Raw genomic sequence first — 23,258 nt, 5'->3', positions numbered from 1 at the left:
ACTATATAACCTAATTGTATATTTATTAATTTTTATTTTTACCGATCTATTTTTTACAATGAATGAATATAGTGTGAACGAACAATAAATTAATAATAAGTATTATTAATTATGTAGATGGATATAAATATAAATTCAAGTTTATAATTACAATTAAATGTATGTATATACTACTTACTACGACAGGATTTCCGTCATAATTTATAATTAAACGACGTCGTTATTATGATTAAATTTTTATTATCTTTTTTTGTAAATAAATTTAATAATAGAATAATAATGAAATATTTCAACTTACGACGAAATATAAATTCCGTCGTAAAGTATATCTCATAGTTGACTGATTGCACATTTGACCGCCGTAAGTTTAATAATAAAATAATATACTTACGACGGATTAGTATTTTCATCGTAAAGATTTACGACGGAATCTAAATTTCCACCGTAAGAAAGGCGCACACTTTTTTCCGTAGTAAGTAACCCGTTTTGTTGTAGTGTATTGAAAATTAAAAATAATTTCAGTTTAATAATATAAAATTATTTAAAATTAAATGTACAATATTTTTTATGTAAAGACATTAATGCTTGTATTGATTTAAAAACTAACTTCGAACTAACTATATTATCTATAGTCATCTATAGCCAAAACGAAACATTAATAAGTGTGAATAATAACTGTTGTGGATTGGAGTTATGCTAAAAAATTAATGTAACATGCATGAACACAGATATCCAAATTGAAAGTCAAATTTTTTTCTAAGCAATTAAAAAAGAACTATCCATAAAAAAACTTATAGATTGAGTACAAGTTTATATCTCACATCTTCCACTCAACCAAGATGACCTAAGAAAATAGATAAAAGTAGTAGCCTATAGTCATGGCGAAAAATAATTACATATTAAAACTTGTTGCAGCAATTATGGTGATTGAGCTAGTAATGGCTGATGTTGGAGCAACTCATGTCAATGGTAATTTTGGTAGTAAAAATTCATCACATTGTAATGCAACTCATTTCAATGACTATTTTGGTAATAAGATTTCAGTACGCTGTATAGCGGCGTGTGCTCTGGCATGTATAGCTTGCGAAGAGCTTTTGCCTCTTTGCATGACTGCATGTCTACTAACTTGTGAAGACGATCCTCGTTCAGCTTCACCTGATGTTAAAAGCTGCACCACTGCTTGTGCCAAATCCACCTGTTCTAAATACATTGGTTCCGGTAATTTCTTGGATTTTAATATTTTAGTATTTATGTATGTCTAGATTAGAACTGAAATTTGTGATTTATGATTTGATTTGTTGCAGATTTGAAAGATGTAGAAGACTACGGACAATGTATTGCAGATGAATGCATCGACAAGTGCTTATCTGAAGCTTGATATCAATTAAAATTGTTAAAGAAAAATATCTGTGTTAATTTAGATTATTTCATCTACCAGTACTTGTACTTTGAAGAAATACATTTTAATTGTATTTGGTCGTTGTTTTAGTAGTTTAGTTTGTGTTGGTACTTTTTGCATGAGCTATGTCGTTTGGGTCCATTATTTATCTTGGGAAATTGTACAATTTTTTTGGTTACCTATAATTTTCTCTAGCGAAAACTTCCAGTTATATAATGATTTGAAAGCATGTACTTATCAAACACACAGGTTTGTAGAACTGCTATTTGAGGAGTTTTGGAGCAGACATTAATGACTTTCGATGCATGTTTCTAAACAAACTGCAAAAACTGTGATCCATTAGAATTATTATAGGTGATGAGTAAAAACAGACATGTTGAAGTGTATATAACCTCTTGCAAAGAGGAGAATACAAGAAATTATAATTACCAACCCCGCCTAAACTGAGGGACAATACCCAAAATTTATCAACGCCACCTGAAATGAGAGATAGAACGAATGCAATAATATACTTGTAATATATTCATATCCTCATTTGGCGAAGATATCAATTTTTTATGTACCGTGTTGGACAACATGGAGTACTAATATCGATACAGGGCGGGGCCGATTTAAAATATTATAATCTTAGTTAATTTATTATTTTTTTACGAGAAAAATACATTATGTCTGGCCCAATCTGAGATGTTCACTACAAGAAATTTGCAATCAGACAACACTTGACAAACAACGGTTAAAAAAAAAACCGTCGTCCTAAAAAATCATACAACGGTGAATTGATTTTACAGAAAAAACAGTTGTGTGAGCTCCAGAACAAACAACGGATATTCATCTTTTTTAAACAGTTGTACAAGTTGTATCCTCTCATCGAGTCAAACAACAGTTTTTTAAATATAGTGTTGTTGTAGATCTTTAACATAACGATTACAAACCGTTGTTACTATGTTAACGTATAGGGATATAAGACAACGGTTTTGACATTACATTGTGTAGTTGAGACAACGGTTTTTTAGAAAGGTTGTCCTCTAAACCATCAAACAATGGAATGAAACCGTTGTCTGAGGAATTTCAATGGGTACCACGTATTGAGGTGGCAGTACGTGATAGGTGGTAAATCATTCACAAGGATTGCTGACGTGGCGAAATGAGAGCCCTTCATTGATATGAGATTTGATATTGGCCGTTAGATTGAAAAATAGCCGAATTCTTATACAACGGTTTTATGTTAAAACAAAAGTGTTGTCTTAGTTGGTCTCATACAAGCTTTTAGATATTACGTTGTGTAATTCACACAACAGTTTTTACAAGGGTTGCCTTAGAAAACTTCATACAACGGAATAAAACAGTTGTCTGAAATAGTTATTTTATAATTTTAATGGGCACCACCTGATGAGGTGGCACCCCATGATTGGTTGTAAACATTTTACTCGGATTGCTGAAGTGTCTGAATGATAGCCCTTGATTGAAATGAGATTAGATATTAGCCGTTAGATTGAAAAAAGCTGATATGCTCACACAACGGTTATTATAATAAAAAAAGCGTTGTCTTATTTTATCTTTACACAATGGTGTTTCAAGGAAACCATTGTAAAAGTATTACTCTATAAATGAGATTTCCGGTTTACAAGATTAATTTCTAAAATGATTTTTTCGACGATCCAACCGTACGGATGTTAAGATATATCAATTTTAGTCATATGAAAAAATTATTAAAAAATATGAACTTCATCTTGCATGTCAGGATTAGAAAAATCCGGTAAAAGTACCCCTCCCGACAACGAGACTCGTTCCCGATTTACAAGATTAATTTATAAAATGATTTTTTCGACGATCCAACCGTAAAGATGTTAAGATATATCAATTTTAGTCATTTAAAAAAATTATTAAAAATTATGAACTTCATCTTGCATGTCAGGATTAGAAAAATCCGGTAAAAGTACCCCTCCCAACAACGAGACTCGTTCCCGATTTAAAAGATTAATTTTTAAAATGATTTTTTCGACGATCTAAAAAAATTATTAAAAATTATGAACTTCATCTTGCATGTCAGGATTAGAAAAATCCGGTAAAAGTACCCCTCCCAACAACGAGACTCGTTCCCGATTTACAAGATTAATTTTTAAAATGATTTTTTCGACGATCCGACCGTACGGATGTTAAGATATATCAATTTTAGTCATACGAAAAAATTATTAAAAAATATGAACTTCATCTTGCATGTCAGGATTAGAAAAATCCGGTAAAAGTACCCCTCCCGACAACGAGACTCGTTCCCGTTTACAAGATTAATTTTTAAAATGATTTTTTCGACGATCCGACCGTACGGATGTTAAGATATATCAATTTTAGTCATACGAAAAAATTATTAAAAAATATGAACTTCATCTTGCATGTCAGGATTAGAAAAATCCGGTAAAAGTACCCCTCCCGACAACGAGACTCGTTCCCGATTTACAAGATTAATTTTTAAAATGATTTTTTCGACGATCCGACCGTACGGATGTTAAGATATATCAATTTTAGTCATACGAAAAAATTATTAAAAAATATGAACTTCATCTTGCATGTCAGGATTAGAAAAATCCGGTAAAAGTACCCCTCCCGACAACGAGACTCGTTCCCGTTTACAAGATTAATTTTTAAAATGATTTTTTCGACGATCCGACCGTACGGATGTTAAGATATATCAATTTTAGTCATACGAAAAAATTATTAAAAAATATGAACTTCATCTTGCATGTCAGGATTAGAAAAATCCGGTAAAAGTACCCCTCCCGACAACGAGACTCGTTCCCGATTTACAAGATTAATTTTTAAAATGATTTTTTCGACGATCCGACCGTACGGATGTTAAGATATATCAATTTTAGTCATACGAAAAAATTATTAAAAAATATGAACTTCATCTTGCATGTCAGGATTAGAAAAATCCGGTAAAAGTACCCCTCCCGACAACGAGACTCGTTCCCGTTTACAAGATTAATTTTTAAAATGATTTTTTCGACGATCCAACCGTACGGATGTTAAGATATATCAATTTTAGTCATACGAAAAAATTATTAAAAAATATGAACTTCATCTTGCATGTCAGGATTAGAAAAATCCGGTAAAAGTACCCCTCCCGACAACGAGACTCGTTCCCGATTTACAAGATTAATTTTTAAAATGATTTTTTCGACGATCCGACCGTACGGATGTTAAGATATATCAATTTTAGTCATACGAAAAAATTATTAAAAAATATGAACTTCATCTTGCATGTCAGGATTAGAAAAATCCGGTAAAAGTACCCCTCCCGACAACGAGACTCGTTCCCGATTTACAAGATTAATTTTTAAAATGATTTTTTCGACGATCCAACCGTACGGATGTTAAGATATATCAATTTTAGTCATACAAAAAAATTATTAAAAAATATGAACTTAATCTTGCATGTCAGGATTAGAAAAATCCGGTAAAAGTACCTCTCCCGACAACGAGACTCGTTCCCGTTTACAAGATTAATTTTTAAAATGATTTTTTCGACGATCCGACCGTACGGATGTTAAGATATATCAATTTTAGTCATACGAAAAAATTATTAAAAAATATGAACTTCATCTTGCATGTCAGGATTAGAAAAATCCGGTAAAAGTACCCCTCCCGACAACGAGACTCGTTCCCGATTTACAAGATTAATTTTTAAAATGATTTTTTCGACGATCCAACCGTACGTATGTTAAGATATATCAATTTTAGTCATACGAAAAAATTATTAAAAAATATGAACTTCATCTTGCATGTCAGGATTAGAAAAATCCGGTAAAAGTACCCCTCCCGACAAGGAGACTCGTTCCCGATTTACAAGATTAATTTTTAAAATAATTTTTTCGACGATCCGACCGTACGGATGTTAAGATATATCAATTTTAGTCATATGAAAAAATTATTAAAAAATATGAACTTCATCTTGCATGTCAGGATTAGAAAAATCCGGTAAAAGTACCCCTCCCGACAACGAGACTCGTTCCCGATTTACAAGATTAATTTTTAAATGCAGCTACTTGTAAATTTGATATTTTTTTACTAAATCATGACTAAGATTAGGTTCCCTCCATCGGCCAATATTTATAATACGATACGATAAATGTATAATATGATAAATATAATAATATAATAATATTTATAAATTAAAAAATTTATTAACAAATTTTCACATTTTCACCCAATTTTCCATTTCCCTCTCATTAAATTTTTTCCCCCTTCTTCCAAATTTCATTTCCCCCCCTTATCTCCCCCTTCATTTCCCCCTTATCTCCCCCCCTTTTCCCAATCAGACTACTTCCTTCAATTAATTTTTTGTGTGCTCCTCTCCTCTCTGTGGTTGTTTCTCTGCCGCTCTTCATCTCCTTTCCTAATTATTCAACATCACTCTCCGCCAAAGTCACAACACAAGTGAAGGGGCGTGTAAACAGCTGCAGTCCCGCAAGGAGGTCGGCAAGGGGCAAAACAGAGACGCAGAGAGAGGAGTTGAAGAATTGGTGAAAAATTACAAGGTGGATGGGAGAAACTAAGCAAAGATTGGTGAAGATGACAAAGGGGATTATGGGTCAAAATGAAAACCCAATAACCCAATTTCAAACCAAGTTTAACAAATTAGAAATTGGGTTTAAGAGGAGCCCAATCTTTAATTCGCTGGAATTAGTAAGTTAATTGAGTCCTTTACAATTTTATGTTATATTTTGAGATGGGTTTTGTTTGTTTTTCTGTTTAATGCTTTTTAGATAAATCTTGGGTTGCTTACAGGCTGATTTTTTAATTAGTTGAGGCTTTGATTTTTTAATTACTTTTCAGTAGTCAAGGATGTGGGTCAAGTAGAAGAAAAAGATTGCCTCTGCTCCTCTTCCTGTTTCTATCATCGCTGAAGTCGATCTTTACAAGTTCGATCCATTGGAATTGCCAGGTGATTTATAAATATGTGATTATTTGTGTACAAAGTGATAATCATTTAATTATGAGGATGATGTGTTATGTTATTATATTGGAGATTGGTGATAATGTGTTCTGGTTTGAAAAATACAGCAAAGGCTTCATTCAGGTAGCAGGAATGATACTTTTTCAGTCCAGGGGATCGGAAGTACCCTAATGGCGCCTGACCAAATCGTGAAGCAACTTCAGGGTATTTGAAGGCCACTAGAATTGATAAGCCAGTGCTCACAACCAGTAGCACCAGAGGATCTCAGAAGGTTGGTGTTAAGAAGGCACTTGTTTTTTATGGAGGAAAGCTCCCCTTCCCTCTCTCCCTCTCTTTCTCCCCCTCTACTCTCCTTGTTATGAAAAATCTATACATACATAAATATTTGCTTTTATTTGAGCCTCCTTTGATTGATTTGTATGTTTCTTTAATGGAGTATGGTTCCGTTTAGGGTTTCAATTCGACTTCAATTTGGGGTTTTAGTTTGTGTTCAAAACTAAGGCTTTAGGGCTTATTTGTGGATTCAATGGAAGGTGCTTGTCTTTAATTTTGAGGTATCACTGTCTCTCTCTCTGTCTAACACTCTCTCTCATTTTAGTTCATATTTTGTGCTGATTTTAGTTCTTATTTTGTGCGTACAAGTAAGTAAAGGGGATGTGGAGGGGAAAATTGGAGCTCAAGAAGAAAATTGAGTGTTTTGATGATTTGTGTAGGTTTGTTTCTGTGTGATTTAAGATGTAAGTGATTTTTTCTTCTCCCAGTAGCAGTTTTGTGGTATGTTTGTTATGACTTGCTTGAATGCTATATGATAGTTTCCGTAACATCTCTGTATAAGGTATTATCCATCTGGATAAAATCATGTATGAGATGCTGAGATCATACTGCCATACTAAAAGGTGAATTTTTCGGAGTGATTAAATCATGTATGACCTTTGTGACAAGTGATTTTATTTCTAAACTTATGAATTTTGTGTATTAGGCCAAACGATTCTACTGAAATGGTAAGCCTTGCTTGCAGTAGCCTCTCGGGCATGGCCTCTTCAACAGGTATGTTAAAATGATAAACTGTTATAAGTCCTCTCTGTTCTTTGTTTTATTTTTTTTTGAAAGTAAGTCGAATCTCCTTACCAATTCACTCTATTTATGTTCTTGATATTGTTCAGTATTGTATGATTATTGGTGCGCTTAATGTAATTTGTATATTGTGTGTACTTTCAGTTATCTAGAGTATCTGCAATCTCTTGAAGAGAAAATTGATCTTGATTGGAATTAAATCTCATCATCATTGGAGGAGATCAGTAAATGCCTATTTTCAAAGGAAGGCTGCCTGATAAATCTTACTGCTGATGGAGAGAACTTGACAAAGTTGGAGAACTATGTTGCCAATTTTCTTGATTCTCTTCCACGATCTTCCCTTGCAAAATCAGAAAGCTGGAATGCTTGACTTCCTCTAACTAGTGAAGCTATTGTGATTCCTACCCAGGTACGATAGAGAGAACTTTACATGAAAACCATTTTTTTGTCAATCTTTTTTTTCTAAAATTATACTCTCTATACAGGTAAATTGTGTTGGAAAAGCAGCAAACCTCTATGAAATATGATATGAATTTAAGGGGAGTGGATATGTCATTTCTAAACATAATTGTAATACATGCTTACGGGACCGTGTACGTGTCAGTGGTGGGGCTTATGGCGGTTTCTGTAACTTTGACACTCATTCAGGTACCTATTATTGTCATGTGTAGATGTAAACATTGACCATGGCATTCCCTTAAGTGAAGAGCTTCAATGGTAACTCAAAACGAACATTTATGCAATACATGTACACAATAAGGTCAGAGTCTAAGAATCTCAACTGGTTAATGACCAGTGATTATCTACAATTACCCGAAAGAACTTAAGCCATTTTATGTGCGACTGAATGATGATGGGAAAACAGTTGTAGCTTTCGATTTGATTGTACCAAAGGTAAGCTTGAAGTAGATAGTACTCTGACAAGATTTAGTGCATACAACTTCGTTGTATCTTAAAATTAAAAAATCAATTATTTGCAGGCTGGAACTCTGATCAGAGGCAGTTAAAATGAGGAGCGTTTAGATATGCTAGAATCAAGGTAAATACAATATGTATCGTTAGTCATTTACCTTTCCATACTCATCGTTCTATGTAACTTTGATGGTGGTTCCATGTTTGAATATTGATTAGTCTGATGATTTTACATAATGTTTAAGGTAAGTAGCTAGCAATTGAATGCTATTACTGATTTAGCGTTATATTTCAGGATTAACGAGTTAAACTTGCCAAAGCATCAGTATGAGTGGTACTTGGATCTTCGCAGGCATGGTACTGTCAAGAACTCCGGCTTCAGTTTTGTCTTTGACCTCCTAGTTTTATATGCCACGGGTCTCAATGATGTTAGAGATGTTGTGCCTTTCCCGCGGAGCTTTGCCAAAGCCAACTACTGATTAACATACTGTAAATTTCTGCTTCATATGTATGCCTGTAAATACTCAATAAGGTATACTTTTGAAGTGAAATAATATATTGAAATTTGTCCAGAGATGCAAATACATTACAGCTCATGGCTTTACTATTAGTTATCAAGGCTTATAGTTATAATTCTTCACTTAAGGGCTTATAGTTGTAATTCTTGTAGAGAACCTTTGTATTATAAATTTAATTTTAATTTTGAAATAACAATTGAATTAATATAATATTATTTTATTTTAAAATTGATTTATTTTAAATAATGAGATTAATTTTGTAAACAGTTGTGTGAAACCCACTTAAAAAATGATGAAAACTGTTGTATTTCTCATTGCTCATTTTTTTTATAGAAAAAACTGTTGTCTTTTGATATTCTTTGCAATGGTTTAAATCATTTACACCATTGTCTTTTAAATAAAATACATTCATGACAACGGTTTTAACGAGTTAAAAGAAGTTTATAAACTGTTGTTTATGAAAATATCGAATAAATTAACAACAATGGTTTTGAAGAAAAACCATTGTTGTTAAGTTAGTTAGACAATAGTTGAATAAAGAAACAGTTGTTTAAAAAAGTTTCAACAATGGTTTGTTTAGAATAACTGTTGTGTCTTCTATGTTAAAACAAGTACTCTAACATGTTGTTTAACCTCTCTTTCTACAATGGTAAAAACAACCATTGTCTGAAGTTCAATCACACGAGTGTTGGATAGACAACGGAAAACATACTTGTCACATAACGGTAAAAAACAGTTGTATGATTGAAAATAGTTGTCACAGAACGTTCTATCTCATCTCAAAAAAATTTGTCCCTTTTTTAATTGAAATAATTTCAAAATAATAATTTTATACCATTGAATATGAGATTTTTTTCAAATAAACCAATTCATTTAGAGTCGAAGGCACACGCTAAAATTATTGTCTTTTGATTTATTTGCGATTCTGATTCTCGGAAGTTTCTTTGTAAGATAATTGGTCAAAATGTGACTCATTAGTCGATATTTGAAATTGTGTGTGTTATCATGTAAATATAGGAATTTGGTAGAAACTACTAGGATTAGTTGATTGAGTATTCTTATAATATACAACTCTTCCTGCCCAAACATTTTTCATATATAAAAGTGACTGCGAGAAAGATTAGATATAATTGAAACTCATAAAACGGAGATTGAAATCACGTAAAAGTGTAGTAGTACCAAAAATGAGATATTATTAAATCAGACAAAACAACAAGTATATATAGTTTTTGATCTTTTTATGTTATCTGAGAGTTGAACAATGATGTTTTTAATAAGAAAAGTAAATTTTTGTTTATAACAGCATACAAATAGAGCAATAGGATCAAGTGTTGTAAAAATGAATTTAAAAAAGGAAAATGTTAGAGGTACAAAATGAGTTACTAAAATATTTACAAATGACACATGTTATATATTAGTTGCCTAAATATAAATAGACCTTATAGTTAAATTAATAGAATCAATTGATTTTTTTATTGTGTCACATCACCTATATCACCTATATCATGCGATGTCATTTTATGATAATTTTTTGTAATTTTTTTTGTACCTCTTGCATTACTAAGTTCTCCTTAATGGATTATAGTTTGACCTGTCAAGTTGATACAACCCTGAGAAAATGTATGGATAAAATTACGTACATAATGATCGTCTATACTATATGGAAGAATTTAATAATGAAGCTTCATAACAAATAAATGTTATCAAAAGATAATATCGTGGATCCACTAACCAAAGGGTTATCAAAAGAAGTGGTTGAGAAATCATCGAGAGGGATGGGCCTTAAGCCTATTGCTTAATGACATCATGGTGGACATCAAACCATTGCTGACTGGAGATCCCAAGAACTTGGTTCAATGGGACAACTAAATCATGATGACCAAATCACTGTGGGGGTAACCCCTGGCCTGTTCCTATGATGAGGAAACAGTGAGACCCGTAAGGTACGAGGTTAATCTTTGAGCTTTTAATGATCTTTGATGAATACATGGAGTTCAGGAGTGAACGCATGGAATTCAATTGAGTAAACGCGGGTTACTCTATAAGATAAAGATCACCTATGTGAGAGAGAAGTGGGGCCGCTTCAAAGGAGAATTGTGAGGCACAATTCTTTAAAAAACTCCTGCAGAACCAAGACGATGTTCCATGGCCAAAATGGACATAATCATGAGAACTGAATGAGTCAGGAAAGATATAGTGATGAGTATGTCATCGTTTACACAAACGGTCGAACAGTTCAAGGACATCGCGTCATACTGTCTACCAGTAAAGTCGATATACTTATTCGAGCGAAGGTTCAAGGAGCATTCTCTACCTATCGTATGCTATATCTGACCGCCGGAACTATCACCAAGTCAAGCTCCGCGTCTGTCTGTCTATGTGGTGCGTGCTACTGGACCATCAATCTCATTTGTGGGGGATTGTTGGAAAAACTTAGTATTTTAGACTAAATTGTGAATCATTTTGAGACTCCATATGAGTGAGACACATTATGTGTTAGTGGTGTGTATTTATTGGAACGTATTCTCCTCTTCGAGGGGATTTCAACGCATATTTACACGCTCAAAATGAGTAAAAGGTGAATGAGAACTGATGTTCCAAAGTTTTACCTTTTAATATGAAAAGTGGTTTTGTACCACATCGAGAGTAGCACAAACCTATTCCTTAGTTTTTCTTATAAATACCATGTACCACATCGAAAAGAAAAACAAGTCCTTTCAAGCCGCTCTTTATAAATAGAGTCTTAGGGCATCAGTTTTATTAAGTCAAGGGAATAAGAGTCCTCTCTTTCATTCTCGGTCTTTAGTCTTAAATTTTCCAATACTCCGGTGATAGTTCTCGGGCTTAGTTCAAGTTCGCTGAGAGTATATTCGATCTATTGATTATACTGATATCTCGTTTTATCCTGGGAGGCTATCGACTCGCACATACGGTGAGAGGCGAAATAGCTTTAAGGAGACAGTTTCAACTGGACTCGAGGATTTCCATTTGGTTATATTCTTCCTTTCTCTGTTTGATTTCGTTTACTCACGCACACACTTATTTGATTTATATGTATTAATCACAGATTGTATTCACAATCTTAAAGCTATTTATTTTTATATACATCTGTGACTGATACATCTGTATCTGCTTGTTTTGTTGAGTAACAGATCGATGGAGAACCAAACTGTGAACGATCCGATGAACATGACGGCTGATCCCAATGCACAGATCACTGGATCTGATGGGGTTCACCAGCAGCCGATTAACCCTAACGCACGGATCGTACGATCTGATGGGGGTCAAACGCCTGTTGGACATGTGCCTGTGGGACACACTGTCATTGGACAGTTTAGTGTTCCTCTTGGACAGATATCGGCAGGATTCACTCCTCCGATCATACCTGCGGTGTCTACTGGTGTGCATACACCTGTAGTACAGACGCACGTACCATCTGTTCCACCTGTGGTGCTTGCTGCACCTGTTATGCCAACTGTGCCTGCTGCACATGCTGAAAAACCTGAGAAGTTCAACGGAACGAACTTCAAATGTTGGCAACAAAAGATGCACTTTTATCTGACTACGTTGCATATGGATCGCTTCCTTAAGGAAGAACCACTGTTGTTCACTACTGAGAGTAACAAGCAGACTGTGTATGCCGCTGATGCTTGGAAGCACTCCGACTACATCTGTCGGAACTATGTGTTAAATTGTTTGTCTGACTCGTTGTATAACGTATACAGCGTGAAGCCAACAACTAAGGTCTTATGGGAGTCACTTGACCATAAGTATAAAACCGAGGACGCTGGGGCAAAGAAGTGGATTGTTGGCCGCTTTCTTGATTATAAGATGGCAGACTCTAAGACTGTGGTCAGTCAGGTGCAGGAACTGCAGGTGATCATTCATGACATTCATGCTGAGGGAATGGTCATAAGTGAGTCTTTCCAAGTTGCTGCTGTTATTGAAAAGCTTCCACCTGGATGGAAAGATTTCAAGAACTACCTTAAGCACAAGCGAAAGAAGATGTCTATGGAGGATCTTATTGTTAGACTTCGTATTGAAGAAGACAACAGAGGGTCCGAGAAGAAAGTTAATGTTGCCACTGAGAAGGCAAACATGGTGGAGCACGCTCAAAGCTCCAAGCCCAAGAAGACTAATTCTAGTAAAGGGGCAAAGCTGACACCCAAAGGAGGGATTTCGAAGTCGAAATTTCAGGGGAAGTGCTACAACTGTGATAAAGTTGGTCATAGGTCTTCTGACTGCAAGAAGCCCAAGAAGAAAGAAGCAAACATGGTAAAGAATATCTCCAATGATATGGGTGATATAGACCTCTGTGCTACGGTCTCTGAAGTGAACCTGGTCGGTTCTAATCCATGTGAATGGTGGATTGATACTGGTGCTACTAGGCATGTTTGCTCAGACAAGGCGATTTTCTCCAGCCTCAAAGCTTCCGATGCTGGTGAGAAGCTCTACATGGGGAATTCAGCAACTTCTACCATTGAGGGTGAAGGCACGGTGATCCTGAAGATGACCTCTGGGAAGAATCTGACTTTGAAGAATGTACTTTATGTGCCTGATATTCGCAAGAACCTTGTGTCTGGTTCTCTGTTGAGTAAGCATGGCTTTCGTATTGTAATAGAGTCAGATAAAGTAATTTTGTCTAAGAGTGGTATGTTTGTAGGCAAGGGTTATTTAACCGATGGGCTTTTTAAGCTCAATGTAATATCCGTTAAGGACGATAATGAAATGAAGAATTCTTCTGCTTACTTGCTTGAGTCTCCTAATTTATGGCATGCTAGATTAGGACATGTAATTATGACACTTTACGACGTTTAAGTGCAAAAGAATACATACCTAAACTTACTATCGATTCAAAACATAAGTGTGAGACTTGTGTTGAGGCAAAATTAACGAGATCATCATTTAAATGTGTGGAAAGGAACACCAAAGTGCTAGACCTAATACATAGCGACATATGTGATTTAAAATTCGCTCCAACAAGAGGAGGAAACAAGTATTTTATTACATTCATTGATGATTGTACAAAATACTGCTATGTATATTTGTTGAAAAGCAAAGACGAAGTTAGAGATAAATTTAAAATCTATAAAGAAGAAGTTGAGACGCAACAGACTGAGAAAATCAAAACGATACGAAGTGATCGTGGAGGTGAATATGTTGAACCATTTGGAGAATTCTGTTCACAACATGGTATAATCCATGAGGTCACTGCACCATACTCCACTCAGTCAAATGGTGTGGCTGAAAGGAAGAATCGCACTCTGAAAGAAATGATGAATGCGATGTTATTAAGCTCTGGGCTTCCACAATCGATGTGGGGAGAAGCCATCTTAAGCGCAAATAATATTTTAAATATTACGATGCGCAAGAATAAGGATGTAAGTCCTTATGAAATGTGGAAGAAAAAGAAACCAAGTTACCAACACCTGAAAGTGTGGGGGTGCCTTGCAAATGTACTGATCCCTACACCGAAGAAGGTGAAGATAGGTCCTAAGACTGTGGATTGTATTTTCATCGGATATCCTCCACATAGTACTGCATATCGGTTTCTTGTTCATGAATCCAAGATTCCTGATATTCAAAAGAATACCATTATGGAATCAAAGAATGCCTCATTCTTTGAGACGATGTTTCCCTGTAATCCAGGAAACCAACAACCTACGACGTCTAAACGATCTCATGAGTCTGTAGATGACGATAATGAGAGTGACGAAAGTGAAGACGAAAATATGGGGGTAGTGAGAAGGAGCAAAAGACAACGAACGGAGAAATCTTTTGGGTCTGATTTTATGACCTATTTGCTCGAAGAAGGTGACCCAAAAACCTATAAGGAGGCGGTTACCTCACCTGATGGACCTATGTGGAAAGAGGCCATCAAGAATGAAGTAGATTTAATTATGCAGAATCATACTTGGGAACTAGTGGACTTGCCAACTGGTTGCAAACCATTAGGTAGCAAGTGGGTTTTCAAGAAGAAGTTGAAAACTGATGGCACTATTGATAAGTATAAGGCCAGACTTGTGATTAAAGGATACAAGCAACAAAAAGGCCTTGATTATTTTGATACATATTCTCCTGTAACGAGAATAACGTCCATAAGGATGATGTTTACTATTGCTGCAATGTGTAATCTAACTGTACATCAAATGGATGTGAAAACAACCTTCCTAAATGGGGACATAGATGAGGAAATCTATATGGAACAACCCGAAGGGTTTGTTGTCCCAGGACAAGAAAGGAAAGTTTGTAGATTGGTGAAATCATTGTATGGTTTGAAGCAAGCGCCTATGAAATGGCATGAAAAATTTGACGAGGTCGTGCTGGCTAATGGCTTCAAAATCAATGAATGTGATAGCTGTGCCTATTACAAGGATAACGAGAGTGGCTATGTCATGATGACGCTATATGTAGATGATCTACTTATTTCCGGAAGCAATGATAAAGTGATCAAATCTACCAAGGACATGTTGAAATCAAGATTCGACATGAAAGACATGGGACTAGCAAATGTAATTCTGGGAATTCAAATTTCTAGAACATCAGAGGGTCTCGCATTAAGTCAACCACATTATATTGACAAGATCCTTGAGAAGTTTCTTAAGGATGACTTTGAGAAAGCTAGGACACCTGTGGATATGACTTTGCACCTATCCAAGAACAAAGGTGTAGCTGTTTCCCAATTGGAATACTCGAGGATAATTGGTAGTCTGATGTACCTCATGAGCTGTACAAGACCAGACATTGCATACTCAATTAGCAAGTTGAGTAGGTTTACGAGTAATCCGGGAGCTGATCACTGGAAAGCGATCATAAGGGTACTAAGGTACTTGAGGGGAACTCGAGACTATGGACTGCACTATGGCAGATACCCAGCAGTATTAGAAGGATATCATGGAAATCCTCAAAACAAACGGTGATAACTCATTTCACGATGGAAGCTGAGTTTGTGGCACTAGATAAATGCGCCGAAGAGGCTGAATATCTACGTCAGTTTCTGGAGGATATTCCAAGATGGCCAAAGCCTGTAACTGCAATAGGGATTCATTGTGATAGTCAATCCGCTATTGGCAGAGCGCAGAGCACGATGTATAATGGAAAGTCTCGTCATATACGACGACGACACAGTTCCATTAGACAATTTATCTCAACCGGAATTATCACTATTGACTATATACCGTCAAAAGATTAATATCACGGATCCACTAACCAAAGGGTTATCAAAAGAAGTGGTTGAGAAATCATCGAGAGGGATGGGCCTTAAGCCTATTGCTTAACGACATCATGGTGGACACCCAACCATTGCTGACTGGAGATCCCAAGAACTTGGTTCAATGGGACAACTAAATCATGATGACCAAATCACTGTGGGGGTAACCCCTGGCCTGTTCCTATGATTAGGAAACAGTGAGACCCGTAAGGTACGAGGTTAAGCTTTGAGCTTTTAATGATCTTTGATGAATACATGGAGTTCAGGAGTGAACGCATGGAATTCAATTGAGTAAACGCGGGTTACTCTATAAGATAAAGATCACCTATGTGGGAGAGAAGTGGGGCCGCTTCAAAGGAGAATTGCGAGGCACAATTCTTTAAAAAACTCCTGCAGAACCAGGACGATGTTCCATGGCCAAAATGGACATAATCATGAGAACTGAATGAGTCAGGAAAGATATAATGATGAGTATGTCATCGTTTACACAAACGGTCGAACAGTTCAAGGACATCGCGTCATACTATCTACCAGTAAAGTCGATATACTTATTCGAGCGAAGGTTCAAGGAGCATTCTCTACCTATCGTATGCTATATCTGACCGCCGGAACTATCACCAAGTCAAGCTCCGCGTCTGTTTGTCTATGTGGTGCGTGCTACTGGACCATCAATCTCATTTGTGGGGGATTGTTGGGCAAACTTAGTATTTTAGACTAAGTTGTGAATCATTTTGAGACTCCATATGAGTGAGACACATTATGTGTTAGTGGTGTGTATTTATTGGAACGTATTCTCCTCTTCGAGGGGATTCCAACGCATATTTACACGCTCAAAATGAGTAAAAGGTGAATGAGAACTGATGTTCCAAAGTTTTACCTTTTAATATGAAAAGTGGTTTTGTACCACATCGAGAGTAGCACAAACTTATTCCTTAGTTTTTCTTATAAATATCATGTACCACATCGAAAAGAAAAACAAGTCCTTTCAAGCCTCTCTTTATAAATAGAGTCTTAGGGCATCAGTTTTATTAAGTCAAGGGAATAAGAGTCCTCTCTTTCATTCTCGGTCTTTAGTCTTAAATTTTCCAATACTCCGGTGATAGTTCTCGGGCTTAGTTCAAGTTCGCTGAGAGTATATTCGATCTATCGATTATACTGATATCTCGTTTTATCCTGGGAGGCTATCGACTCGCACATACGGTGAGATGCGAAATAGCTTTAAGGAGACAGTTTCAACTGGACTCGAGGATTTCCATTTGATTATATTCTTCCTTTCTCTGTTTGATTTCGTTTACTTACGCACACACTTATTTGATTTATATGTATTAATCGCAGATTGTATTCACAATTTGTTGGCAAAAATTTTAATCAAGCCTTTAAACAAGAGTTTGTTAACATTTTTCTCGATAAATTACATAATCAGTCCATTCAATTATTTGTGTGATATTCTAGAACATAGATATTGCCTAATCAACTCCAACTTTAAAAGCTCTTTTTTTTCATTTCTATGTTATTCTATAGTGTTTTAAAAAAAATTGTCCTCGAATAATGAATCTCGTGCGTTGGATTTTGTTGCTTGGTATCAGGGACCGGCCTGATGTTGGCACCTGAATTTTTTTTATTATTTTAATAACATTATTATATTATCGATTATTACTCTATCGAGATTTAACTGTATTATCTTCTTTCATGTGTGCGTATTGTGCAATTATACATTAATTAAGAATTAGTAACATCAATGACGCTATTATTTTGGATAGGGTTGTCAAAAAAATTCGAAAAATCCGATATTTGTCCGAAAAATCCGCATTCGTATCCGAAATAAAACGGATATTATCCGTATTCGAATCCGACGATTGTGGATACGGATACGGATATAGGCATATTCGTATCCGAATAAATATATTTTATATATAAATATTTAAATAATTTAAAAATATATTTTATTAAATTTATAGTATATTTATGTGTATATATATACACATATATACAGATATATTATGTTTATAAAATTTTATAGACATGGAGAAAAAAAATCATTTGAGTTCAACAATTTAAAGATAACGATTATATTGAAAAGATAAATAAAAAATTATTTTTTTGAAAAATTAAAATATGATTAAATCACTTTATCTCTTATTTTAACTTTTTAAAATGAATTTTTAATTTTTACTATATTTTTTCTAATTTTTTTCATTTTTTTAATTTTTAATAAAAAATAAAAAATCTGATTAAAAATCGGATTCGGATCCGGATATTATCCGTATCCGGATAGTATCCGTCGGATCCGGATATAATTTATTAAATATTTTCGGATTCGAATACGAATACGGATATGGATTTTCGGATTATCCATATCCGAATTATCTATTTGACAGCCCTAGTTTTGGATGCCAATCATTCTCATTAAGAAAACAAAGAATTTAAGAATATTACAATTGATCACGAAGAGACTCTTTTTAACCAGATCGAATAGATACAGAGATTAATTTTTATTACATAAAAATGATGATACTTTTGCTTTTAAATTAATATTCATAATTTAACTTTGCTCATAAAGTTAACGCATACACTTTTCTATCCCTATATTCCGGACGTGGATGGTTCCAAACTTGTGAAATAAGTGTGAACGTGTTTAACTAGTAAAGGAAAACAACTTGGAAAACAACTTACTCATGTACGAATCTTAGGCACCAAGAGCAATTGTTCAATTCTTGGAATTGTAAGTCCAAATTGCTCAGTCATATCCAAGTCCTTGGCTGATTTTCCAGCAGGCAACTCCCAGTCAAAACAATGTAGCAAGTGAGCCAACACTAGTTCAACACTGAGCAATCCTAATTGCATACCAGGACACCCTCTTCTACCCGAACCAAATGGTAAGAGCTCAAAATCACGTCCGCGAAGGTCTATTTTACTCTCAGCAAACCTCTCGGGGATGAATTCTAGGGCCTTATCCCCCCACACCTTAGAATCTCGTCCTATAGCCCATGCATTCACGATTATTCGTGATTTCTTAGGGATATGATATCCTTTAATCACGATATCCTCCTTGGATTCATGGGGACCGAGTAATGGTACAATAGGGTGTAGCCTTAACCCTTCTTTGACAACCATGTAAAGATATTCTAGTTTGGGTAGATCCGTCTCCTCCACCATTCTGTCAAGTCCAACAACGGAAGTTAGCTCTTCCTGACACTTTTTCATTGCGCTTGGATGTCTCATTAGTTCTGTTAATATCCATTCAATTGATGTAAATGAGGTGTCGATTGATGCTGTAATGATATCGACCATGATGGACTTAATACTGGCCTTGTCAATCAGTTTAGCTAGCTCTTGATGGTTGACAGAAGAGTTGTTTCTAGATAGTGATATCATTTCATCGACAATGTCTCGATTATTCCCATTATTCAAATTTTGCTCATGCTCGTCAATAATTAGCTCCAACATTGCATCAAGTTTCTTGCTTGTTTCCTTGTACCTTCGCGTCAATCCCTGTATATAGCAGGCAATGTTTATATAGTGTTAACACTAGAAAGAATAAAGACACTAAAAAAAGATGACAGAGATCATAGGAAATATATAAACTAAGTGAGAAATAAGTTCATTGATATATGAAAATCATTACTAGGATTTACCTGAATATCAAGTGGCTTTAGGGAAGGGACAAAGTCTGCAAGATTAAATTGTCCGGCCAAAGTGAAGGCTTCGGTCATGATACCCTTGAGATCAAATCGATCATCTTTGCTTCGTCCCAAAAGGAACCTAAATGTCATGTTCTCAATCAAATCCCCCAGGTTAGCACTAACATTCACCACTTCACCAGCAGCAGCAGCTTTCTTAATCTCCTCAACAACTAAGCCAACCTCCTCTCGTCTCATCCCTCGGAAAGAATTAACTTTAGCTGGAGCTAAAAGCTCTTGTACAACGAACTTTCTCACAAGCCTCCAATACGTGCCATTGGTGAAGCTAATGCCATTGTTACCATACGACATATGTGTAACAGCCTCCATTTGTGGCCGTACTGCAAAAACACTGTCGTGAGTTTTAAGGAAAAGTTGAGCAGCCTCAGGAGACGAGACAACAATAGCTGGCACCGAACCCATCCTTAAAGACATTATAGGACCATACTTGTTGGATAACTCATGGAAGGTACGGTGCGGAAGGCTACCCAAATTCAAGAGGCTACCAACAATCGGTAATCCTCTTGGCCCTGGTGGCAGCAATCTACGCTGCCTGGTATCGAGTATCCACCAAAACGCAACTCCTAGGATAAGAAACAGAATTGAAAAGGCCAATGAAGTTATCATCTTTCGTTAATCAATTGTTGGAAAGAAATAAGATGATGTTTAAAAATTGAAGCTCTTTACCGGTAACTCAAGTGTACTGGCTTGTTTGTGTGGTGTTTAGTAATTATGTGAAGTGTTGGTTTTTATAGCCAAAGAACTTGAACTGCCAATATGAACTACGTAAATCACATGCAGTGCATTTTTCTTGTATTATTCGGGTCTGATTGGCCGCATACTATATATCAGACTATTCAAAGTCTAAATAAGAAAGTTTTTGCTGGTTTCTTTCTAATTAATTATCTTCTTGTTTTTTTCTGTTAAAAAGTTTTGACGCAGGCAACGACGACTTCAAAGCTCAGACCGACTCACAAGTCTTTCCCAATCTGTAGGATACCGGTCCTCCGAAGCAAATATTTAAATGTTTAACGACGGCAAAAAAAAACAGTTGACGTTGAATTTCAGAGTAATATAGTATTCGAAAGGAAACAAAAGTTCTCTTTTAGGAAAAAAAATGTGTAGACATTGTGCGAATATATTGTCCGTCTCAAAAATCTTTAAATAAGTAATTTCACTTAAAATGAATAGTTAACTTATAAGTAAATTAATTTTTATAAATTATATAAGTATTTGGAAAATTTACTTATAAGTCGGAACTTGTTTTACTTAAATGAACTAAAATTTATAATTTTTTAATATAATTATATTAATTCGTCAATTTTCAATTATATTAACATTTAAAAACATATTTTTTAAAACTAAAATTAATAAAAACATAAAAAATAAAATAAGTTGAGAAAAAATACGCCAGTCGCTGCTAACATTCAACTTATCAGCTTATGAGCCTTACATTCGATTTATAAATTAGGTCGGTAAATATTTCTCAATAAATTATTACAGGCTTATAAGTTGAAGCGAATGTGGTTTGGTGGGTGGAAATCGACTGGAAATTGGACGACCATTTAGGTAGTTTGTGTTGGAAAATTAATCTAAACTTGTTTTATTGTGTTAAAGTTTTATTTTATTTGTTTTAGATCAGAGGTCATGCATTCAGTAGAGAATAAGTCGTGGTCTCACTAATAAACAGAAGTACCAGAGAAAAACCCGAAGTAATTGCTATTTTATAGGTTTAGTTGTTTATGCACGTTGCACACTAACTGCTTTATATTTACTTGTAATCATTCCTTTTATTATTAGTGGTATACATTAATTAATATATACACAATGAGTTTTTGTCACATGAAGCTGTGTCACTGATATACTTATATATATAGACACATAAACATAAACAACTGCTGGTTTTCTACATTTGGTATCCGAGCTTAAGGTTCTTAATGGTGACCAGCTGGTGTTAAATGTGGAAAAAAAACAGCCATACCCGATATGATGCCTTGTCGGAGTCTGAAAGAGAAAGAGAATGCAGTTTCTGTTTTGCTTGAGGTAGGCGTTGCACAAGGATGGTGGCAAAGTTGCATGTGTAGTATGGGATGCATGTGTAGTATGTGGCTGCCGAGAAAGATGAGACGGTGCCGGAGAAGCCTGCAGAAAGCAGAAAATGAGATACATTGGCAGGATGTCATGCAGAACGAGATGGAACACTTCTTGGAGGTGAACGTGCCAGAAGGGCAAATAAGTTGAAGGGCAGACGAGCAGGAAGAGTGTTAGACGGGAAAATATTAGCCATATGGGCTCAGTTTATTAGCCATACGGGCTCAGTTTATTAGCCATACGGGCTCAACAATTTATTAGCCATACGGGCTCAGTTTATTAGCCATACGGGCTCAGTTTAAAAGCCATATGGGCTGGGAGGATTGCCTGAGACAAGTTTAGATTAAGGGGGAGATTGTTGGAAAATTAATCTAAACTTGTTTTATTGTGTTAAAGTTTTATTTTATTTGTTTTAGATCAGCTTGTACATGTATGACTAGGTCATGCATTCAGTAGAGAATAAGTCGTGGTCTCACTAATAAACAGAAGTACCGGAGAAAAACCAAGAGTAGTTGCTATTTTATAGGTTTAGTTGTTTATGCACGTTGCACACTAGCTGCTTTATATTTACTTGTAATCATTCATTTTATCATTAGTGGTATACATTATTTAATATATACACCATTAGTTTTTGTCGCAGATAGCTGTGTCACTGATATACTTATATATATAGACACATAAACATAAACAGCTGCTGGTTTTCTACAGTTTGGCCGATAGGTTGAAGGTGGAGGAACGAAACGGGGGAAGGGGTGAGAAGAGGAGAAAGGGAAATGATTGAGTTTGAAGAGACGATCGTTTTGGTGATAAAAAGAGATAGAAGGGAGTGAGAGAGAGGGAGATCATGAGGGAGAAGATGACGATTGTGGGGAAAAAAGACGCAATAGAGGGAGATTTAAGGAGAGAGAGAGACGGGAGAGAAGAGATGAGATGGAAAGAAGGAGATGGGGAAGGTGTGGGGAGTGGCGACCATCAAAAAATATTATCGTCGGTGATTCACGGAATTAATGGAGTTTGGAGATGGTGAAGGTTGTTATTGTTTTTGTTGTTACCATCGTAGTTATGAGGTCGATTTGGTCACGTTCGGCTTGAAAATGTTGAAAACCAGGATGATTTAATGCATTATTAGGCGGTAGGTGTTGGCCGGAGTTCTTGAGCTCGCCTTCCAAAATCTGGGTTGCCCATTTCCGGTGGTTTATTCTTGGTTCTCGGCTCATCTCCAACCTCTCATCTCCATGTGATCAATCAGTGACAGAAATTATTTATCTGTTTAAATATTATAAGTTGCAGCCACCAAAGTGTAGAATTTGTAACAATCGTCAACAAAGTGCAAAAAAATTATTTTTATGGCCATCATAGTGCAATTTACTCTGAATTATATTATATTTTCATTTTAATTCATGGTCCTCGGTCATACACT

The 23,258-nt window shown here is 35.4% G+C and overlaps 2 protein-coding genes and 1 long non-coding RNA gene across 4 annotated transcripts; 2 read left to right on the top strand and 1 right to left on the bottom strand.

Annotated features, from left to right (window-relative positions):
• Positions 1-831: 831 nt before the first annotated feature.
• On the top strand, positions 832-1,460 carry LOC141688794 (uncharacterized). The gene is made up of 2 exons (XM_074492907.1): positions 832-1,218; positions 1,305-1,460. The coding sequence occupies exons 1-2, from the start codon at positions 879-881 to the stop codon at positions 1,376-1,378; spliced, it is 414 nt and encodes a 137-aa protein (XP_074349008.1). The 5' UTR covers positions 832-878; the 3' UTR covers positions 1,379-1,460.
• Positions 1,461-8,200: 6,740 nt separating this feature from the next.
• LOC141688942 (uncharacterized) lies at positions 8,201-8,994 on the top strand. The gene is made up of 3 exons (XR_012562196.1): positions 8,201-8,321; positions 8,408-8,466; positions 8,635-8,994. It is a non-coding gene; the product is annotated as an uncharacterized LOC141688942 (long non-coding RNA).
• Positions 8,995-18,480: 9,486 nt separating this feature from the next.
• LOC141689261 (cytochrome P450 CYP736A12-like) lies at positions 18,481-20,488 on the bottom strand. Of its 2 annotated transcripts, XM_074493508.1 has the most exons (3): positions 20,435-20,456; positions 19,703-20,331; positions 18,482-19,559 (listed from the first exon to the last, which is right to left on the bottom strand). In XM_074493508.1, exons 2-3 carry the CDS (start codon positions 20,180-20,182, stop codon positions 18,741-18,743), a joined length of 1,299 nt encoding a protein of 432 aa, XP_074349609.1. In that variant the 5' UTR covers positions 20,183-20,331; positions 20,435-20,456; the 3' UTR covers positions 18,482-18,740. The 2 variants fall into 2 exon arrangements, with proteins under 2 accessions (XP_074349608.1, XP_074349609.1); XM_074493507.1 differs by having other exon boundaries at positions 18,481-19,559; positions 19,703-20,488.
• Positions 20,489-23,258: the final 2,770 nt, after the last annotated feature.

This window comes from Apium graveolens, chromosome 10, assembly GCF_009905375.1.
Source record: "Apium graveolens cultivar Ventura chromosome 10, ASM990537v1, whole genome shotgun sequence".
NCBI lineage: Eukaryota > Viridiplantae > Streptophyta > Magnoliopsida > Apiales > Apiaceae > Apium > Apium graveolens.
This window is presented reverse-complemented; position numbering and strand designations above follow the sequence as displayed.